Source organism: Mauremys mutica, chromosome 8 (genome assembly GCF_020497125.1).
Source record: "Mauremys mutica isolate MM-2020 ecotype Southern chromosome 8, ASM2049712v1, whole genome shotgun sequence".
NCBI lineage: Eukaryota > Metazoa > Chordata > Testudines > Geoemydidae > Mauremys > Mauremys mutica.
This window is the reverse complement of record NC_059079.1, coordinates 81,895,996-81,920,131: the sequence shown is the minus strand read 5'-3', so window position 1 is coordinate 81,920,131 and position 24,136 is coordinate 81,895,996. Positions and strand designations below refer to the sequence as shown.

Genomic DNA, 24,136 nt, shown 5'->3' with positions numbered 1-24,136 from the left:
AGATGTGGCCATCCCATGTGTGTTTGAAATCTGAGCCCAAAACCAACTTTACAAATGGATCCCTTTCTTTACAATGAAAACTGTGGCTCCAAACAGCCCTAGACTTGAGGGGGCTTGAAATCCACATCTGTATTGCACCACTTGAGCTTATCTCTTCTAAGAAGAAAGAATATGAAGCTTCATTTCTTTTACAGCAGGGGTTCTCAAACTGGGAGTCGGGACCCCTCAGGGGGTCACGAGGTTACTACATGGGGGGTCACAAGCTGTCAGCCTCCACCCCAAACCCCGCTTTGACTCCAGCATTTATAATGGTGTTAAATATATAAAAAAGTGGTTTTACTGTATGGGGGGGGGTCGCACTCAGAGGCTTGCTGTGTGAAAGGCATCACCAATACAAAAGTCTGAGAACCCCTGTTTTACAGTACTTGAAAGTTCCTCCTACGCTACACAACCTAGGGAGCGGAGTTTTGCGACCACTAATCTTGGCCATCCTGCTGCTTCATGATATACCAGAACTTACTTAACAAAGGGGAAAAATATTCTCCTGCAAAGCCCCCAAACCTTAACAGTGGTTATAACTTTATACGGGTGGTTCCAAAATACTTTGTAGCTGAAGTCAACGTATCTTAGATCGACTAAGGATTGACGGCCGCCACTCCCCCGTTGACTCCGCTTCCGCCTCTCGCCCTGGTGGAGTTCTGGAGTTGACAGTGAGCACGTTTGGGGATCAATGTATCGCATCTAGATGCGATACATTGATTCCCAATTGATCGATCACTACCTGCCGGATAGACATACCCTCAGAGTCGTGTATCTTCTCCAAACTGAGGGACATTAGAAAAACGGTAGTGCAGTGCAAGCAGCTTAATGTGAGCTGAGGTTTCATCTCTGAGCATAAATATTTACTACATGTAGTGTAGACCATTGGTGATATGGGGAGAGATGATCCCCAGAAAATTCATAACAATTGCAATTTTCCTTCCCAATATTTTCTTTTGCTGATCATTCATTGGGTTTAAGTCATTTATTTGCATCCACACTGCCCAAATAAAAAAAAAAAAGATGGAAAGCCTGTTTCTCCTCTCCATATAATACTCCTGGTCACATGGTGCTGACTCAACCCTTCTCCCAACTATTAAACTGCATTACAAACAGCTACAAATATTAAATATTTGTGTAATGTTACTTCTCTATGTAAGTTATAGCTTTGGTTGTCACAGGTATGTTATACAAGCACAGATGGGACAGGAGGTGGTCCATGATGATATATTATATGGTCTATATGAAATAATTTGAGAGCCTCTATTATATAGCATCACTTTCATCCTTATATATGTTTGATCAGTAATTTACAATAATAAAAAGAGAGATCGATGCAGGTTTGTATATGGTGGTGGCAAATTTGAGATGAAAGACATCCCTTTACAGGAGGCACAGTTCTTGTGAGATATGATCAAGAGAAAATTTCCTTAAAGGAAAAAATTAATGTTTTTATTGCATGCTATAGCAAGGAAGTGGAACAATAACGCTGAGGTGTAAACCATTAAACAGGGCAAGAAGAGTTATGGATTGTCTTGCACAATCAAACCTTGTATCATTATTACATGGTAGATCCTCATTTCCCTCTGATCTGAGAGGTTCTCATTTGTCACAGCAATTCACAGAGCCACAGGTATGATGTATGAAAGTAAAGTACACAACCAGCCTGTTGCAGTCTTTTCCCTGCCATGTGAATGTTTCTGCTCTGATTCTTGATTGCCACTGAGTACCAGGTGAGCAAAACATCTTGCAGAGTAGAGCCGTGGTAACTTAAAAGAGTTTCGCCTGCTTTCTGCATTCAGTATGCCCTTCTCCCCATGCTCATCCCATGATTTTGATCCTACTCATAATATGCTTTCAGTGCATCGTATCACAGAGGGGATTCTCATTGGCTGGCCCATACTGGCAACCCGCTTAGGCAGACAGCTACCTCCAAATCTACGTCACACAGCTTGCCAACTTTACCATCCTTGGGAACAGTGAAAACAGATACCTATACCCATCCTTGTAGAGGCACAGAATCAATGTTGAAGGCACTAATTTCTCAGCCTGACACTTCTTAATTTGGCTCTCCCATGCCAGAACATTACAAAGCCATATATCTGTCTGGTATAATCATCTCTGTTCACACTGGTTTCTGTGTACTACACCATCCAGGAACTGTCCTGTGAAATTCAGTAGGGTTCTACAGAAGTTTAAGCCTTGTTAAAAACTTTTACGATTTAAAAGAGACATACTTGTTACAGCTTCTGAGGCATCCTCTAGAACAGGTGTCGGCAACCTTTCAGAAGTGGTGTGCCAAGTTCACTGTAATTTAAGGTTTCACGTGCCAGTAATACATTTTAACATTTGTAGAAGGTCTCTCTCTCTGTCTATATTATATAAATAAACTATTGTTGTATTTAAATAAATAAGGTTTTTAAAATATTTAAGAAGATTCATTTAAAATAAAATTAAAATGCAGATCTTATCAATTTAGTGTGATCCTTGCCTGGGATCCTTGTCTGGGGTTCCAGCCACCAGCCCTGCTCAGCCCGCTGTCAGCCTGGGGTTCCATTCACTCAGCCGGCAGTGGGCTGAGCGGGCCAGTGGCGGGCTGAGCAGGGGGCTGAGTGGCTCAGTCCACTGCCAGTTTGGGATTATGGCTGCTGGCCACTTGCCAGTTGGGCTCCCAGTTGCCGGCCCCGCTCAGCCTCCTGCCGGCCTGGATGAGTAGAACCCCAGGCTGGTAGTGGGCTGAGGGGGGCCGGCGGCTGGGATCCCGGCTGGTAGGAGCTGGCGGACGGAACCCCAGACCAGCAGCGGGCTGAGCGGCTCAGCCTGCTGCCGGTCTGGGGTCCCGGCCACCGGCCCCGCTCAGCCCGCTGCCAGCTGAGTGAATGGAACCCCAGACCAGCAGCGGGCTGAGTGGGGCTGGGGGATGGAACCCCAGACAAGGATCCCAGGCCCTGCTCAGCATGCTGCCGGCCTGGGGTTCTGTCCGCCAGCTCCTGCCAGCCGGGATCCCGGCCACCAGCCCCCTCAGCCCGCTACCAGACTGGGGTTCTGCTCACCCAGGCCGGCAGGAGGCTGAGCGGGGTTGGCAGCTAGAACCCCAGACTGGCACCAGGCTGAGTGCTGCCGGCACCTACTGAGTGCTGCCGACACCCCAGACTGGCAGCGGACTGAGCCACTCAGCCCGCCGCCGGCCCCGCTCAGCCCGCCGCTGGCTGAATGACTAGAACCCCAGGCCGGCAGTGGGCTCAGTGGCTCAGCCCGCTGCCACTCTGGGGTTCTGGCTGCCGGCTCCTGCCAGCCGGGGTCTCAGCTGCTGGCCTGCTCAGCCTGGAGTTCCCCACGCGTGCCGTAGGTTGCCGACCCCTGCTCTAGAAAATTATACCCATACTCTAGAGTTCTATTGGTTTCTATAGGTCACAGGGGAATAAATGGAGAAATGTTTTCCTCCATTCTGCACAGGCTGCTACCATTTTGTGTTCCAACAGACAAATACACTGTAGGCTGTCCCATGGAGACCTTTCTTGCTCATTCTTGTCCCCATAATATTAAAGCAAGGACATTCATACTGAAAGTATAGGGTTACTCTTTGCATATGAAAAAGCTTACCATTCACCTGCATCACCTAGATGTAAAGGGAAATCATGCCTCACCAATCTACTAGAATTCTTTGAGGGGGTCAAAAAGCATGTGGACAAGGGAGATCCAGTGGATATAGTGTACTTAGATTTTCAGACAGCCTTTGACAAGGTCCCTCACCAACGGCTCTTAAGCAAAGTAAGCTAACCTGGGATAAGAGGGAAGGTCGTCTCATGGATTGGTAACTGGTCAAAAGATAGAAAATGAAGGATAGCAATAAATGGTCAGTTTTCGGAATGGAGAGAAGTAAATAGTGGTGTCCCTCAGGGGTCTAGACTAGGGCCTGTCATAGGCGTGGGAAGTAGGGGTCCCAACTGCTGGCCCCAGCTACTGACCACAGATGCAAGGTCTCGCATCATGGCTGCTGGCCTTGTGCTTGGGGGTCCTGGCTGTCAGCCTTGCTCCTGGCCACACACGTGGGGTCCTGGCTGCTGGCTCCACTCCTGCCTGCACACATGGCGTCCCGCATCCCGGCTGCCAGCTCCATGCCCACCTCGCTCCTGGACATGCATGCAGGGTCCCGACTACCAGCCCTGCTCCCAGCTGCGTATATGGGGCCCGGCTGCTGGCCCCACTCCCGGCCGCACACACAGGGCCCCAGCTGCCAGCCCTGCATGTAAGGCTCTGCTATTGGCCCCATGCCTGTCCCCAGCCGTGGTGCCAGCCTTGACTTATTATCCCTGTCCTTGTCCCCCCTTCTGGAGACATGGTCCTGCTTCCAGCCTCAGCTCGGCGGGCGGGGAGGGGGGGGAGGGCAACGGTAGGGGGCGCATGAGGTAAAATGTTTGGGGAGAGTTTTGCTGGTTTTCATCATCCCTGCTATAAAAGTGTTCTAGCACCACTGGGATCAGTCCTATTCAATATATTCGTAAATGATCTGGAAAAAGGAATAAACAGTGAGGTGGCAAAATTTGCAGATGATACAAAACTACTCAAGATAGTTAAGTCCCAGGCAGACTGCAAAGAGCTACAAAAGGATCTTTCAAAACTGGGTGATTGGGCAACAAAATGGCAGATGAAATTCAGTGTTGATAAATGCAAAGTTATGCACACTGGGAAACATAATTCCAACTATACATATAAAATGATAAGGTCTAAATTGGCTGTTACTACTCAAAAAAGAGATCTTGGAGTCATTGTGGATAGTTCTCTGAAAACATCCACTCAATGTGCAGTGGCAGTCAAAGTTAACAGAATGTTGGGAATCATTAAGATAAGATAATAAGACAGAAAATATCATATTGCCTCTATATAAATCCATGGTACACCCACATCTTGAATACTGCATGCAAATGTGGTCTCCCCATCTCAAAAAAGATATATTGGAATTGGAAAAGGTTCAGAAAAGAGCAACAAAAATGATGAGGGGTATGGAATGGCTGCCGTATGAGGAGAGATTAATAAGATTGAGACTTTGCAGCTGGGAAAAGAGATGACTAAGGGGGATATTTTAAAGTTCTATAAAATCATGACTGGTATGGAGAAAGTAAATAAGGAAGTGTTATTTATTCCTTCTCATAACACAAGAACTAGGGGTCACCCAAATGGTTTAAAACAAACAAAAGGAAGTATTTCTTCACACAACGCAGAGTCAACCTGTGGAACACTTTGCCAGAGAATGTAGTGAATGCCAAGACTATAACAGAGTTCAAAAAAGAACTAGATAAATTCATGGAGGATAGGTCCATCAACTGCTATTAGCCAGAATGGACAGGGATGGTGTCCCCAGCCTCTGTTTGCCAGAAGCTGGGAATGGGCAACAGGGGATGGATCACTTGGTGATTACCTGTTCTGCTCATTCCCTCTGGGGCACCTGGCATTGGCCACTGTCGGAAGACAGGATACTGGGCTAGATGGACTTCTGGTCTGACCCAGTGTGGCCGTTCTTATGTGTCAGTTGGTATAGGATGTGTTGCACAGAAGTACTAGTACACTGAAGCTAATTGTGTGAAAATATTTATGGTGTACTGAATCAAGTGAAAGCCATCTGCTCATTAAAAATCCTGCTGTCATCAACAGCGTCCTAATAAGCTGTAACCCAGACTTATTGAACAAGTATTACTTACAGCACTCGAAGAGACTTGAGTCCATTAAATGCATGGGTTGGAATACACCGGAGTCTGTTGTAGCTCAGGATCCTAGGAGAATCAGAAAATGCAGTTGCAGTGTTATATGTTTCTTTGCTTATTTTGCTACTAATTTACTTAAGAAGCACTATGGAAAGCCAACAGTTTACATAACAAGAGAGATACTCATTGTTTAATGCAACTGGTTTTTTTGTACTGAACAACAATTAAAACTGATGCCGGAACCACTGATTACTTACAGTGTTGATAGCTGAGTCATGTTGATGAAGGTGTAATTAGCCAATATGCTGATGCTGTTGTTGCTCAAGTCACTAAAGAAATACACACAGCAGATACATCATTTATACAAATGACTTTAAAAACAAGTCATTTTTAAATATTAAAGCAGACTCAAGCAGCAAACTAAGCAATTTCAAAGCTAACTTTATCAATTGCCATCATCTCTTATAATCAGCCTTGGAAGAATCCTACAGCAAGGCACATCAAACTATTTCTCTCTGAGTCTCTCAAGCATCTTCTACAGCACATTTTCAGTGCATCGCAACATAGCAGTGGATGTAAAAGAAATTTCTGGGCAGAAACTGGACAGGTGAGACATTCATAAGTGCACAACAAGTTTATCACATGGATCTGCAATTTGTCACATTGATATCACCTCCACGGGTAGCGTGTACGTATTTTGTATACACATACACATGCAACTACTGCAGAGTACTAGGGTGAACAGAGTCTGATTGTTGGGATCTATTTTGAACCTACAGTTACGACAACTCCACTTCTTATACATCAAAAAAAAGAAAAGGCTTTGTTAGATGCCTTCATTTTTTCAGTGCTATAATATCATAAGCAATGGTTTAACCATAAGAAATTGATGTCTGCCTTTCAAGCCTACCAGTGTTGTACAGGTAAATATGCCACACCCAACTACAGTCACATAGTACGTAATAGTTTTTCGAACACTTAAAGGAAACAATGACTGGCAGAAAATGAGTGCCAAACAACAATTCCCCATATTCCACTCAAGACACATGGAGGAAGGAATCATCTAATTTTGCTGGCGTTAAAACCATGCATTTCTTACATCAGTGTCAGGTGTCTGAAGGTCGACAGCTCCTTTGGCACAGCTGTTAAATGGTTTCCTTCCAGATATCTGAAAAAGAGTCACATTTTGATGATTAGGCACACACATGAACATGAACTTTGGCCAGGTCAGGCTGTGTCCCTTGTATTTTTTGGGAAATGCAGGATCTATTAGAACTTTAAAAGTAGTAACTAGGGGTGGAATCTTTGAATCATCACAGCTTTGAAACTATACTAACACGCCACTAGAATTTATTTGCTTTGCAAATCCATAGTTTCCAGTCCAAAGCATCATAGTAGCTTGTTGGTGGTTTTGCTCAGAAATTTGAAGTGAGTATAGCAAGGACCTTTGACCTGCAACTCAAGTAAAAGCTCATTTAGCTCTTCTTAGAAGACTCTTATAGAAGGAGAAAAAAATAATCACACACGGTGTGCCCTTGGTATAAGGTTATATTTAATTAAAGTTTTTACAAGCAATTCCAAATGTTAATTGACCCCATTAGAACAATTTCTGCCCTCTGACTGCAAACAGCTTGTACAGACAGTGTTTAAATAAACCCTTGTCTGGTATGTTGCATTACTTGATATGTGTACATCAGAACCTCACTCATTCCAATAGGGCCAACCCAAACATCTGATTATTTTAGGAAAGTTTCATTGCAGTATCTCCTATCTGAGACTTCTTTTTTATTATTATTATTTTTACAATCTACAGTAATACAGGGGAAGAAAAACACAAATCATGGTTGATTGTTTAACTCCCATTTGTACACACACCCCCCTCCAAAATCTCTCCTACATTCAGCACGTATACTTAATACAATAGACTGTATTTCCAGGTTAGGTACGCACTGCAGCGCCATTGAAAAAATGTATTTTTTTTTAAGACAAAACTAATGTTGTTCACAGGAATTCACTCTGCAGAGCAAGAAATCTCCTTTAACACAGGAGGAATTTTATATGGCCAGGAGTATATATCAATATAAATATTATCTGTTTAACACCAAATACATGACAACAAGTTTTTAGCCCTGGAAGGTTCTACTTATACCCGAGAACATGGTCAATCTTGGGCATGTAATTTTCCTTAACGTTCATGTATGCAGAAATCCCCACATGTCAAGATGTGAAGACTACTCCCTAAGATTAAGTACTAAATGCACCAATCATTGAACAGGAGCTACATGTATACACACTATACATGCTGGACTATAATGTTCTCTTCCAAAGTTATGACCACTTACTCCTTAAATACATTTCATTATTTAATGAAATATATAAAGATTGTAATAGCTCTGGGGCAATTGCAAGTGTCCTCATACCAGAGACACTCAAATCATCACTTAATTTCGATCTGAAAAAAACTCATTATATAACTGCTAAAATTTTGCCAGGATGTCCTCATTTAACAATGCTGGTTACAAATCTCCATTGCAAAGCATCAGAAATTACATATTCAATTATGTGGTTCACCTTTGCACACATGGATGTGATATATAGGTGCTTATCCACCCACACATGTGCAAATTCAATTTGCACAAAAACAAGCAGTAGCATATATGCAGCTGGGTGGAAAAGAATAGATCCTTTATGTCAATTTGTGACTTCCCAGAAAAGCTCTCAATTTTAAATACATTCCTATTTAATACTATCAGGTCAAGGTATGCCTGGTACGGTCAAAGTATTATAAAGCAAAGAAAATGCAAGAGGGATTAATTATGGAAGTATTACAAAATAGAGATATTAGGAATGGTGGTTAAGGATTTGAAAGTGCTTCAAATACCAGATGGCAACAGTATATAGTCTCACTTCAAGTGGGAAACAGTACATTTCATTTCATGTTGTTAACTGGGCTGTCAAGATCTATGCAGGGTCCTCTCACTCTAGTGTTGGACCCTGGGTATCCATATTTAAAATCTGGAGGGCTTGCTCCTGCACTCCTTACTCAAATAGCCCTCACTGAGATGAAGAATGTAGAATCAGGCCCTTGAAAGCCAAAACTGCTCTTTTAAACTAACTCCGTGGAAGTGGAGCAGGAAAATGGATCTACATCCTAAAGGTATTTCAGGCAGAAAGTGTAACATGGCTTCCCATGTCTACACCTTCTCACTGCGGAGACTCCAGTATGGGAGACCCATGGCAAGTGGGAATGGTTCAGATTAGTAGATGCTTTTTGTATTTGTAAGAAAAACTACCATGAGTGTAAGACATAATTAAAAAGAGAACACTGAGCCAGATCATAGCCCCTACACCTACAAAGAGGTGATGGACATTCTGCACGGAAGGAGGGGCTTTGCTGCTTCTCTAGCACCCTCTTCTTGCACCCCAGGAAGCCATGGAGGGTGCTCCAAGGTCATGGGGCTGCAAGGAGGTTGTGATAGGGCAGATTGGGGTGGGGTACATGCATTATCCTCATTTTGGCTCTGGAGAAATTAGTCAAAAATAATATAGCTCTAGTTCTTTCAGCTTTCATCCCAATATTTTGGGGACAGCTGTGGCCAGTGGGAGGCAATAGTAGAGAAGTTCCAATGGAAATGTACTTCCAGTAGGGTGACCAGATGTCCTGATTTTATAGAGACAGTCCGGATATTTGGGGCTTTGTCTTATACAGGTGCCAATTACCCCCCACCCCCATCCTGATTTTTCATCCTTGCTATCTGGTTACCCTAACTTCCAGTGGGAAAAGGCCAGTACAGAACTGTAGGACTTAACTTGACTTTGGCCTATGTGACTCCACAGGCATCTGCCAGTTTTCCGTGCAACTCCAGTGGCCTTTTCTACAGGGGAAACAAATCCAGCTTCCTCATACACGGGGGGTGGAGGGGTGGGGGAGAGAAAGGCTCTGCTTCAGTCAATGCATGCAAAGATTTCATCCCTCTGAGGCCGCTTTTTGGTGGATTTCTCCATAGATAAACCTAGGTTATTGCAATCAATCTGATGTCCTTCAAAGGGTTATCAAGTATCACCAGGGAGTATGTACACCCACACACAGTAGAGTATATAACACAATGATCTTAGAATCCGTGCCACACACAATTTTTATTTTCTTTGGTAACAAACCTATCTGGTCTGCATTTATAACAGTAAACAACAATAATTACAGAGACTAACATGTTATAGATTCTGTCTCCATGTAGGCTGCTACAATGCCAAAGAATTTTGTGCAAGCTATTTGGTCTAAAAGACTCTTGCTGCAAGTTGAGTTTTTATCTGCATTATTTAAAAGTAAATAGGCGTATACAGAAAAGCTACTGCCATTTATTACAGAATATATTATTGATATCAACTCGTGTTTTATTTTCTCTCTTCTGTTTCAGACTAATGCCCTCCCCCATTTTCCGTTGTCTCAGCTTTGCCTTCTAAACTAAACAAACCCCGGGAAGAATTTCTCATATGATATTAGATGCTGGAGCCTAATAATAAATTGAAAAAATCCTCAGCTATCAAAATGAAGAGAATACAGTGATGAAACCTTCAGAATACATTTTTGGAGATTTTCCAATTCATTTTGACATGAAATAGATGTCAATTTAAACAGCTTTTTTTTTTTTTTTTTTTTTGCTAAAAATGGTCCTTCCCCCCTTTTTTCTTGGTATCTGGTGGGTGTTTAGCAATTGAACACTGAAAGGTGTCTGTTGTACTCTAATTCTTCAGTATTCTGACTGAGACAGAGTCAAACCTCTGAAGCTGGACTGCTACAGCATATCTTCTTTGCAGAGCATATTCAGCTACAATATTCTCAACAACTTCCCAGTTGTCTTAGGGTATGAGCACAAAGGGTAATATTTATATCAATGGAACACTTTGTGAACAGAACACAACAGCTTCCTAATAATTTTACTCTGAAAAATTAATGATTATATCATTATCATGCACAGCAATTATTAGGGGTGCACAAAGATTTCCTATTTAACTTTCTGCCATATTATACAAATGATGGTGACAAATTCTAGAAAAAGAATTTTCAAAGCCCATTTAAGTTGAGTTAATTTGAAACAACCACAGCTTTTCAGAATATAATGGGAAACATGTTAATTTGAGTTGCTGCATTTGAAAAAGCACCACCATTTACACAGGACAAAACTTGATTGGATTCCACATCATACTTCGTGGTGGAACTTTATTCTTGTGACATTTACACAGAGCTAATCTAATACAAGCAGCAAAGAATCCTGTGGCACCTTATAGACTAACAGACGTTTTGCAGCATGAGCTTTCGTGGGTGAATACCCACTTCTTCAGATGCAATCTAATACAGTAACTAATGCTCCAAATCAGAGTAATACACTTAAACCTAAATCTAAATATTTCAGTGAATTCAGCATACATTGAACAATAATGTCTTTCCTTAGTGGCTATCCCCCATTTAAGAGAAGAACCTGTTTCTAGGTAAAGCTGCCTGCCTTGTAGCTTGGGTGGTAAAAGCTTTTGGAGACAGAGGACATCATAGTGTCGCATTTATAGAAAAACTTACAACCAAAATAATACAGAGGAGAGATTTTGTTTTCATTTCTTTCTTAGCCAATGAAGCAAAAGACAGAATGAATTCATTCACTTGACCTTTAGTAGGCAAAGAAACTATGGTATGAACCAAAAAAATGTACTTTTAAATTTATCTCCCAGATTAAGTTAGCTACAGATTAGGTTAATAGATTCCAAGGCCAGAAGGGACCACTGTGATCATCTAGTCTGAGCTTCTGTATAGCCCAGGCCATAGAACTTCCCCAAAATAATTCTTAGAGCTGCTCCTTCAGAAAACCATCCAACCTTGATTTAAAAATTGCCAGGGATGGAGAATCCAACATGGTAAATTGTTCCAATGATTAATTACTCACTGTTAAAAATTTGCATTTTGAATTTGTCTGGTTTCAACTTCTAGACACTGGTAATACTTTTCTCTGTTAGACTGAAGAGACCATTATTAAATATTTGTTCCCCAGGTAGATTCTTATAGACTGTGATCAAGTCACCCCTTAGCCTTCTCTTTGTTAAACTAAATAGATTGAACTCCCTGAGTCTAACATTAAAAGGCAGGCTTTCTAATCCTTTAATCATTCTCAAAGCTCTTCTCTGAGTCATCTCCAATTTTCAACTTGAGTGTACATCAGCTGCCTTAATGTAGAACTGTCTGGAGACCAAAATAATATATTTCGATTCCTAATGCTTTTAGATGCTGTAGCTCTATAGTTTTAGATTTAAATATTTGGGCCCAATTCATCCCCACTTTAATTTCAGCATCACACCATTGATGGAGCTGGTCCAATAGGTACACTTAAAATTCCTATTAAGTTTTATCCATCATTCTGATAATAAATTAATATCTGCCACATCTCTGATGCAAAATAAAAAGCAAAGTACAATCAGATATAAGCCACCTGAAAAGGTTTTTCCAACCCTGCAGTTCCTAATACAGATCTGTCAAGTAAGGATTTAAGCCCAGATCCTCAAAGGTATTTAGGTTCCTAACTCCCACTGAGTTCAATAGGAGTTAGGCACCTTAATGCCTTTGAAGATCTTGGTCTTAGGAACTCTAAGAAGGTGCCAATTTACCTTCATTTTGTGAGTACTTATTTTATAAAATGTATGGATAGTTAAGCATTTGTACAGCAACTTCATCCTGTAATCTCAAAGAGCATTACAAACAGGTTAGGGCATATTGAGTTAGCTGCTGTACACACATATTGTAAGAGAAATTTATCCCCCGGAATCTTACAAACTATATAAACAAAATCTACTCTCAGACAAAGGGATAGGGGAGAAGTGTTGCTATTTTACAGAGGGGAAATTGAGGCACAGAGAGTAAAGGACTGGCCCCAGGCCACACAGGAACTCTATATGGCAGAGCCAGGAATTGAACCCTGATTGCCCGAGGCCCACAGCAGTGTGTAAACTACAAGGCCATCCTCTCAAAAATTACATAGGGAAATTTCAATCTTCTTTCCCAGCAGAAAGGACAAGCCCAGAATTACACAGCAAATGAGAGAGAACAAGAAGGGACTAAACTATTGATTTCCAGACCTGTGCTCTAACCACTACAACATACACTACCTCACAATGACTTCACCAAAGTAGATGAAATGGCTCAGGATTTTGGTAGTGCGATATAGATACTTGCCCCTTCAGGTTGCTCTTGTGAATCGAGGTGGGTCAGTAACAAAGTGGTTATTATCGAATGTGTATTACAGACTCAGAAAAAGGAGATCCAAGTTCTCATAAATAACTCCCCACCACGGAGCAATAAAAGTTGCTCAGCTCCTTTCTGGTAATCTTAGCGAGATCAAAGCCTGAATGCCTCTTCCCCTAAGGATGGCCCTTCTCTCGCTCATGGTTGTGGCACATGGGCATGCCTTGAAGTGCTGCTGCATGCACTCTGCTTGCTTTGAAAATAGAGAGGGCACCTCAGACTCCAGGAATTCCCTCCAGCACCTTTCACAGGCACTAACTTTACATAAAAAAAGAAAAAGAAAAATTATGCATTTAAAATGACAGTTGCTCCTTTTCTAACTTGTCAATTTTTTATATCAGTGAACACTTGGATTTGAGGTGATAACACTATCACAGGGTGCCAAAGCGGCATGTAATGCTTTGAATCTCTTGTAATTTTTTGTATAATAGAATGCCTGCTTGGCCATAAAGGCAAGTCCACAGGAGCATTCTGTGCTAAGAGAGGAAGGCAAAAGGAAAATACAGTTCTCAGACAGTAACTAAAGAGGCATAAGGGAAGGACAGGAAAAACTATTGTTATTTGGGGATTTAAAAAAAAACATTTAAGATAAAAATTAGGAGTTGCTTGGCAATGCTACATCTAAGTTCTAAAATTAAGTTAGGGTCAAAACATTTTTGATGGGATGTTCAGAACGTTGTTTGAAATCAAGGCAACTTTCCTTTACCAAAAAAGATAGTCTGGCAGAAAGTGAGGGAGTGAAGTATGAAATGTATCAGGAAATTTCAGATTTCAATGACTTGAAGAGGTCTGGGGTTTCAGTTCACTTCACCAAGAAGACAGGGGCATTTGCAAAATTTGGATTCAGATCTAGGTTTAGGCTTGAATTTTGAAAACTCTGAAGTATGAGCAGGGTTTTATCTTGGGCTCATCTCTACTAAAATTGCTATTTAAAAATGACATGCAGAAAATATGGTTTTGTTTAAAAGACAGTAATGAGGGCTCCAAAGCTAATTTTTTCTATCATGCTCTGTTAGTGTTGAAATCAGCTTTCTGAAGACTGTAAGACCTTAATACCCACTCAAAAGGCCATTTTATAATTATTGATCTATTTCCTTTTTTTAAATTGTCAGATTTGAAATACTGATTTAAATTCTCTATTTTGGCTATAGCTAAAAATACCCTTTTACAGAATAATTCAAATCTCTCAGTTTGAAAGAGCTTCCCATTTACAGTATATTAAGCAGACTGCAAAATCTTTCCTGACTGAAGCAGCCCCAAGGCCAAGTCTGCCTAAGCTTTCAGCTAAATTGTTTCTCTCCTTTTATTAAAAAAGAAAATTAACTTAACTACGTGTTAACTGTTAGTGCACAAATAGTGCTGATTGCCAGGAAAGGACAGACATTTGCATCCACAAACAGATATTTCTATCAGATATTCCACTACAGGCTTATCACATTGATTAGCAGAAATGATGCAGATGGTAATATAGCAGCACTGGGAAATGGCACACAGCATGCTAGTAAGTCTATATTCATCTCAGCTGACTCCTTAGAGTAAATTTGCTTGTATCTAATTGATTGCAACAAGTTGAATGTACAGTACTCAAAAGTAATGTTAATGCTGAATGCACAGTACTATACTGAAAACTGCTGCTGCTACTTACTCTAGGCCACTATTACAAATTGGGTGTTATCCCAGTCTCACTGGTTAAAGTAGAGCAAAACAGGATGGAAAGATCACCCATTTTGGTGATGGTCACTGTAGGCCTTGATATACAGCAGGCATGTGGGAGAACATTGCTTAACTTGTGGTGACAGGACAAGACGGTGGGGACAGGAGGAGGAAAAATGTTTTCTAAGAGTTCATCTCTCCAAAAGGGCTCATAGTCAGCCAAGCAAAAGTGAGTTTGTGTGTGTGCATAGAGCACGTGGAGCTGTGTCAGGATTTATAACTTGAGCTCCATACTCCTGTTCCTGTCATGTTTATATGACTGACCAGGACAGAGAATGGACACTATTAAAAAATAAATCAAACTGGAAAGTCTGGGCAGGATGCAATGGACCAGTCCTTGAAAAACTGAAATATCCAATGGAATGTCCACCATGGTAGATGAAGACACTTCAAAAAAATTCTTAGCAAAATTATGTATTTGTGTTTTCCCCGAACAGTAGCATTTCCATTGGAGTATGATAGTGATGGGCTACCTTCTGTCATTTATTAGGATCAGCTGCATTTCCAACTTGTGTCCAGAATGCCTAAAGGATAGGTACAATTGATGTGGCAAGACAACCTTCACAGTATCTAGATGACCCTTGTCAGTCAGGGAGAGGCTGAGTGACAGAGCATGAGAGAGGGGGCTTATGGGCGCTGCTGAAAGAGACCAGGTGATGATCAGAGAGATCAGAGAGAGCAGTGCTGGATGAAGACTAAGTCAATTGAACGGCCCTTTTAGCAAATGAGAGTTGAACCAGATCTGCAGGTAGAACAGAGAGGTGAGGGTGAGGAAATGTACAACTAAGGGGTTGGATGGGTCATCAACATGGAAGCTGAAGTTGCCAAAGAAGAGAATGGGAGATTGTGAGGAAAGGAAGAGAGAGTGAGAGTCAGGAATACATTAAACATTTTGTATATATGCATAGCAATACAAATAAAAAAAGGCACTAAAAGAGTTGATGTACACCTATGTTTTCATACCACCCCTATCACTGTTCTATCGAAGTGCTTAGGGTCACCATAGTATTATGAGTCCAGAGACAGCATGATTGATGTATATTTAATCTAAAACTAGACTATGCTCATTATAATAACATAAGTAACTCCAATGTTTTCTCCTCAATGCAAAACCTTGCTATTTCCCATAGACCTAATAACAGCAGCTGGATACTGTCAGGCCTTTATTAGATACAGCCAGGCCTTTATTAGAGATTACTGCTCCTTTTAAAAAAAAGAAATAAAACTCAAGTACTGGGGTAATGTATGGAAAGCATGCTTGGGAAAGTTGCTTCAGACAAAAAAAACTTTTCTATGGCATTGATGTGGAGGGAAGTTAGGCTGTATACTGGATCAGTATGCTACTCTTTTACTTCCGACAGCAGGACTAGAAATCTGAGCAAACTCAAAGGACAAGTCTTCCCTTCAGAACCGTGCACAGAGCAAAGGAAGCAGGTAGGTGTCATTTGGCAGCATGGCTCCAAATGTCAAGGAAAGAATGGGCTTTCAGGTATTGTCTTCCATTTCATACCTCCCCCCAAATCTGTCCATCTGCTGTATGGCCGTAGGCCCAATCTGTGATCCCATAATAGTCCTACCGTCCCTTTGAGGGCAGACTTTTCACTCCTTCCCCAGTTAATCATTTGTCCAAAACGTGGAGTTGGTAAGACTTGTGGTGTTGCACATGTCTCATGGGAACTTCTGAAGATTTGACCCTACCTGTATAATTCCAGATTTCTGCACATCGCAGAACCAGGCCATTTACTGGGACTTGATATGACTGGCAATCTCTACATTTAGAGACACTGGAATAGCAGGATGGACGTGTGTTGGCAAAGCAGTATGGGGAAAACCTGTGCAGCACCTGTCTGCACTACGCCTAACTCTGGATAGTTCTATTAACCCCTGGTTTTGAGACTTCAATTAACGTACAAATTACAAAGTAAACCTTCTAGAATGTATTTCATATGTAAAAAGGATAAAAGCAATAAAGTTAAGAGTAATTGCTTCACTGTGGGGACTTGATGCAAGTTGCCCTGCCTTAAAGTTGACATCAAGGGCACTGAGACACAGTTTCTATGTTCAACATGCTTATGAGTCTCTATAGTCAATCCAGAATGGAAACCCAGGAGGAAAATTGGAGAGGCAGAGCCTAGGTTTCCAGCCTGCCATCATTGTAATAACACTAGAGCTGATGCTCTACTTAGGCTTTTCCGCTGAAGTAGGATATGATGAAATTCTACCCACTGCAGAATGAAATTCTCTGTCCCCTTGTAAGAGGTATATTCATTTCAGCACTTTGTTATTTAGTACCTGTTGCACTTAGAAATTTCCTGTTGTAGAGGTATTTTGGAGTTTTATATGCAACACTAATTTACTGGCTTGGTAAGCTGTATGGCCATGTTCTTTTATTAAAATGTGATGTATAAAGTATGTTACATTTTAATAAAAAGCATTTCAGCTGACAGCTTGTTGCCATTCTAACATGGAAAATGGGAGTTTATAAATGCAGACTCCACAGCATTCATCAAAATTCCACTAAAATATTCCCCCTTGTTACTTGGAACACCACATCAGACCCCTCCCAGAGAAAGAGCCATGAATCATCAGGAAAATAAATGCTAGATCCTTGCCCCAGCCATCACCAAGGGCTCTGTCCACAGTGACACAACTACTATTCTAATGCATGTTGTGAGGGGCAGGATACAGCCACCCAGCATGAGGGGAGCCATTGCTCTTCGGGGCTCACAGCAAACCAGCGTGCAGTATGTCTGAGAATGGAGGCAGGCTGGGGGAGGAACTGGTCATTTCTCCCTTGTGGGAGGTCAGCACCTGCTGAAATGGTAGGCAAGTAATCAGTCTTTTGGGGAGTGCTGGAGTATGAGTGGCTGCAGTGATAGCCATGGAGAGGCTACTGCCACTCTGGCTGGGGAGGTCAAGGATTCCCTTCTCATACAGACCATTGTGGATCTTTTGTATAAATAGACTAGCTACTCAAAAGCCATGCAGTTTGAAGATTTGATGTTGAACCTGTCACAGGAAGTGGTTACTTAAATAATTGGCACCACTTGCCAAAGAATAATTGCTCACTAGTAGTATAGAGCATAGAATAATAGAATATTAGGGTTGGAAGAGACTTCAGGAGGTCACCTAGTCCAAAATCCCCTGCTCAAAGCAGGACCAGCACCAACTAAATCATCCCAGCCAGGGCTTTGTCAAGCCGGGCCTTAAAAACCTCTAAGGATGGAGATTCCACCACCTCCCCAGGTAACCCATTCCAGTGCTTCACCACCCTCCTTGTGAAATAGTTTTTCCTAATATCCAAACTAGACCCCCCCACACTGCAACTTGAGACTATTGCTCCTTGTTCTGTCATCTGCCACCACCGAGAACAGCCTAGCTCCATCCTCTTTGGAACCCCCCTTCAGGTAGTTGAAGGCTGCTATCAAATCCCCCCTCGCTCTTCTCTTCTGCAGGCTAAATAACCCCAGTTCCCTCAGCCTCTCCTAATAAGTCATGTGCTCCAGGCCCCTAATAATTTTCGTTGTCCTCCGCTGGACTCTCTCCAATTTGTTCACATCCCTTCTGTAGTGGGGGGACCAAAGCTGGACACAGTACTCCAGGTGTGGCCTCACCAGTGCCGAACAGAGGGGAACAATCTCTTCCCTTGATCAGCTGGCAATGCTCCTACTAATACAGCCCAACAGGTAACAAGGGCACACTGCTGACTCATATCCAGCTTCTCGTCCCAGGTCCTTTTCTGCAGAACTACTGCTTAGCCAGTCGGTCCCCAGCCTGTAGCAGTGCATGGGATTCTTCCTTTCTAAGTGCAGGACTCTGCACTTGTCCTTGTACCTCATCAGATTTCTTTTGGCCCAATCTTCCAATTTGTCTAGGTCACTCTGGACCCTATCCTTACCCTCCAGCGTATCTACCTCTCCCCCCAGCTTAGTGTCATCTGCGAACTTGTTGAGGGTGCAATTAATCCCATCATCCAGATCATTAATAGCATCTTCAGGGACTCAGGATGTATCGTGTGATGTGTTGAATATAGACCGGCGAATGGCTCTGATACATCCTTATGTCACATAGCAATGCTTTGGTGAGAAATAAAAATATCACCTTCAAGGGTTAACTCTAAAATCTAGTTTTCCTGCAAGTTACTGAAATCTGCTGGAGAGTCTCCTGGATTCCAGTTCTTTCTTCCAAATCTACCATCTTGCTATAGAAACAGAGACTGGAAGACATTTGTTTCATAGTCCTATTAAACCTGCTGGGGTGCTCCTCTTTCTGCCAGAGCAGGTAATGAATACATGGTGGTTTAAAGCAGTAGTTGATGCTATTAGAGAACCACAGACAGTTTAGAAATGTCTGAGCTATGGAAGTCAAAACTAAGGCCTGGTCTACACTGGGGGGGGGGTCGAACTAAGGTACACGACTTCAGCTACGCGAATAATGTAGCTGAAGTCGAACTACCTTAGTTCGAACTTCTTACCTGTCCAGACGCCGCGGGATCGAAGTCCGCGGCTCCCCCGTCGACTCCGCCACCGCCGTTTGCGGTGGTGGAGTTCCGGAGTCGACGGGAGCGCGTTCGGAGTTCGAACTCCGAGAAGTCGAACGCTACGCGTCGACCCGGCAGGTAAGTATAGACCTACCCTTAGTAGTTTAAAAAAATCTGTTAAACTTTAACTGTCCTCAATATATAGCAGGGACATGGTGGGAGGCACAGAAGAATCTATGATTGCTAATAGAAAATTAAAATCTTCAGGTAGCTTTTACCCCTGAAATGCAGTTTTAAAAAGCTTTTAAATCTAAAACTTTTGGAATTCTGACAGATAACTAGGTCCTAGATGACACGAGGCTTTTTAGAACATAACCAACATCTGGACCTGGGCCTGGAAGCAAAGAGGAAACTTGTGAGCTTGACTATATTCTTTTCATTTCAGACCTGTCATGCTTTGAATCAAAAGATCACACACCTTTTGCTTCAGGAATTGATGTCAAGATAAATTTGCCTGGCTTTGTTTTTAGTGACAAGCTGGAAGCTCAGCTCAGGTTGGCTGAAAGAATCAGCACGTGGCAAAATCAGCTGAGACTGATTCAGGGTTTTACTTCCAAAAGAAGCAATATTGAAAGCACACAAAAAGAGGTATGGTTTGGAGCTAGTTTCATTACTAAGTTTTTGGATTTAAAATGCAAAGCCAAACTAGAAGGTTGCAAATTCAAGTAGATTAGACTGTTCAGTTCCATGCAGCTGTACTTGTAATATCATAGACTGCTACTTTCATTTGGAAAGAACGACTAAAGGATATAGCAAACTGCAGGAATCTGTGATATTGCTGTTACAATAGGAATGAAGTTAATTCATGTCACTGGTGTATAGCATATAAAATATTATTACACTCATTATAACAATCCTGACCATAAAAACATCAGTGTTGCACAGTTATATGGAACTGAAGTAATACCTGTAATTTCCCATTGACTACAAATCATGCCCGAGGGAAGTTCTGGAGCTCCAGCATGAGGAGGTCAGAATCTAGTCTGCAGTAGCTTTACTACTGGTGATGACACATTAGAAGGATAAGAATGGACTTGACTTTCAGATGAAACCATATTATTACACCATGAACTGAGCAAATTTGACCAGAAATCACTTTCACTCCTCCAATTAGAGTCAGTTTTCAGAGCAGAATTATACTTCATTCAGCAAGAATTTCCTTTAATAACTAAAAACCAATCTTGAGCATTTTAGGTAGTAATTGGTTTTCCCAGTAGTGTGTGCATCTATGCAAAACACCCAGGAGCTATATTTTACACCAGACATGACACCACACACACTCCCTATGGATTTCTCTACTCTGGAACACTCACAAAAGTTAAGATTAACTTCACAGCTTTACTTGAATAATGTGCATAATTAGAAGTGTATTAAATCCATGTGTGGACATTCTCTTTCTGAAGTAAAGTGGCCATAGTTTCCTGTTGCTTAATCCTCCCCAAAAGACATCCATGGAAGGTGCCACATAGTGTTTGAGAAAAAAAGTCTACACAAATACAGCATGTGCAGCAGCAGTGCAAAATTCCCTCCACTGAACAGGAGGGGCTAACCCGAAGAGTGAAACTGTAACGCCTGTTATATTCCTGGTCTCTCTTGTGTCTACCAATAATAGTGCTAATTAGCATAAATCAGATATGGTTCAGTAGGAAATGGACTGACTAACTTCATATACTCTCATCATATGGTAATCAATTTCTTTCATATATAAACAGTCATTAGCTGCTAACAACGTCCAGTAACTACTCAGCTGGGCTAGATTTCAGTGTGTGACCTAAAGGTGAAAAGCTCTATATTCCTACTACCAACCCTTCAAGCCATTCAGTTCCTCTAGTATTATGTTTTCTTTCCATGGAAATAACCAAAAAAAAAAAAGTACATTCATAGCAAATGAAGAAAGCTAGAATGGCTCCCTCAGCTCATGCACATTCACTTTACAATTTAATCTAATTACCTCTGTTATTTTAGACATTTCATGAGAAGAGAAAAGAAAAGAATCCACTGTTTATTTTCCCTGCTGTTTCTTTTGAAAAATGCCATGCAGTGGGATTATTAGCCCACAGGTGCGTATGTAGGGAATATATTTCCCATAGCTCTTTCAAACTGTCTATTGTGAACTCAAGCTGCTAAAAATGCACTATATATTATACAGTATTGATTTATTCATTTGTTCCCCACATATAGAATGAATAGAAACAAATACATGGCTTGCGTACAATTTAAAATGACATCTCCTCTCTATGCAGAGTAACATAGGCAGTTACAGCCTACTCGGGCACAAGAAAAAGGCCACAATAATCAAAAAATATACGGAAAATATCGAAGTACAATGATTCATTCACTGAAGTCAAGGGCAAACTTCCATGGACCTCAACTGGCACAGTACCTAGTGCCTTTTCTTGTGAAAGGAGTAACATAAAATGTAACTTACAGCTCAGTCACATCCTTGGGAATGCCTTTGGGCAGGATGCGCAGCCCTTTGTTACTGCAACGCACTACTGAGTCCACGCAAGTACATTGATCAGGACAACGAGGAGAGAGCAGACAGCTGCTTTCATCATTACCTGCAGAGAGAGAGCGAGAGAGAGAACACATGAGAGGATCCTGATATTTGGGAAGGAAATCAACCATGCAGGCCAGGAGGCCTCGCTTCAGAGGTAATTGCTCACATCTAATACAAAACAGGGACACCCATAAGTCTACAACAGTTGGGTTGTCAATTGGCCCCTAATATTTAGTGTCTCCCCAACATCACATACTGGATCACTGGTATCAGGGTGCAAAACTGTTCTGGAAAATGCTGGCTACTGTTTTAAAAGGAAAAGGAAACAAAGTTTTATCAAAAAGTTAGCCAGCATTTTGAAATTCTACAAATCTTCATCCATTAAATAGCCTCTCCCTGTCACCCCAACACACGCACCCGGTGTTTGCTGAAACAGAAAACTATCAGCCTTAATCTTATCTTGACATAAGATTACAAGGATTCTTTTAAAAAAATAACTATCTAAGCTTTATGTCCTCATGATGTAAATCTTTCAATGTTAAGCACTGACTTTTAATGTTGGCATGGCACTTCGTTTATCACTTTAATTGAAAAGCCTCATTGTTGACCAGAATAACTAGGCAAAAAACAAACCGAGCTATCCTCTCAGAATTGCTGGCAATGCATCTGTGCATGCAAAAAATATTTAATACTCCTAAAGTGGATTCAAACATCCATAAACAACAGATTAAATCTCATAATTGAAGAACAACAGGGTTTGCATGGAAGAAACCAAGTCTTTGAAGTTAAGAACATTAAAGCATGGATTTTCCCCAAAAACAACATGCTTCACAAAACATTAGGAAAATACAAACTGTAGTATCAAGATGCATATATGAAAGGAAACATTTAGTGAAACATATTCTAGATGATCATGATAGGAAGTATATAGATGTTTATGAATGTAAACAGACTGAATGTACTGAATATTGAAATAGTAAAGTTAAACCATATGACCATGTTTCCATTAGATATTTTCATTTCTTTAAGATGGATACAAAGACTAATTGAGGCAGAGATGATTTTCCTTCCTTCATGAGTCTGCCAGGTGTATGCTTGTGCCTTCAGGTTTAAACAAGACTGGAAGCCCTGCTAGAGGTCTGAAAAGTAATGCTAGCAACTTTCACTCATGAGTGTGCATGTCTGAAAAGGGATTGTTTGCATTAAAAATGACGGAGGGAAAAAGAAGAAAGGGGAATAAGAAAATAATCCCATCATTACAAAACAACCTATGCCATCAAGATAACTAAATAGCCACACGATCTTTTACTGTAACTCCTGGTCTGCCCTGCTCACTTCCCCCTATTGTTTACTAGACTCACTCATTACTTGCTGATCCTGCAAATGCTTAAGCCCAAGAGCAACTTTATGCACTTGAGTAGTCCCACTGAACCCAAAGGAGGTGAATGTGCATTAGGTTACTCCACTTTCATTCTGCACTACTGCCCCCAGATCTTGCTTCACGGGGAGGTAGAGGCTGATGTACACAGGGAGCACAAACCGCCTCAGATTCTGTCCCCACACAGAGCAGAACTGAAGCATTTCTGCAAAGTCCCTTGGATCACAGACCGTAGTTTTGTTCTGTGTTCGTACAGCACCTAGCATGACGGGAGCCTGTTTCATGTCCAAGACTCCTAGCAGTTACAATGACAGAAACAATAGCAACACCTGGGGTCCTCCGTAACAGAGAAGGAAGGGTCAGAGTTTGCCCCTAAATGGCCACAGCCATTCATTACACTTCACTGGATCTTTCTGACTGATTTCTAAATCTCTAATATTCCTATATTCCCATTATATTTCTGCTGAAATGTCATCGCCCCAAGATCTAGTAGGTTCTCCAAGCAAGCCCCATTCCCACTGTCCTCAGAGGTTAAAGGAATGGGAGGAAAAGTCAGTAACTGCACTGGAATTATTCTCAAGGAAGATTGCTCTGTTCGTCAAACTCCGTGGCAAGCGGCTGAATGCACTTGGATTCAAGGGTGAAAAAAAGGTGTCCAGATAAACCAGTCTCAGCTGATTGCACAGGGAAGAACTCATACTTTTATTCTATCTAGGCTTGGAGGGAGGGGGCCCAGAACATGGGAATCACTAAGGTACCATCGCCAATAAAAACACAATTCCCAGATGATATTGAACAATGACATTTGATTAGAGACAGTTCTCTCCCTCATGACTACAGTAGAACTTCAGGGTTATGAATACCAGAGTTATGAACTGACCAGTCAACCCCACACCTCATTTGGAACCAAAAGTATGTAATCAGGCAGCAGCAGAAACATTTTAAAAAAGCAAATACAGTACAGTACTATGTTAAATATAAA

At 41.6% G+C, this 24,136-nt stretch overlaps 1 protein-coding gene across 3 annotated transcripts in view; it reads right to left on the bottom strand.

Annotated features, from left to right (window-relative positions):
- The window catches only part of SLIT3 (slit guidance ligand 3), a 768,837-nt gene that overhangs the window by 134,934 nt on the left and 609,767 nt on the right, over positions 1–24,136 (bottom strand). For all 3 annotated transcript variants that reach the window (XM_045026794.1, XM_045026795.1, XM_045026796.1), the window contains 4 exons: positions 21,705–21,837; positions 6,841–6,909; positions 5,999–6,070; positions 5,739–5,810 (listed from right to left, as the gene is read on the bottom strand). In XM_045026794.1, coding sequence (XP_044882729.1) covers positions 5,739–5,810; positions 5,999–6,070; positions 6,841–6,909; positions 21,705–21,837 — 346 coding nt within the window. The remainder of the gene's footprint in view (positions 1–5,738; positions 5,811–5,998; positions 6,071–6,840; positions 6,910–21,704; positions 21,838–24,136) is intronic.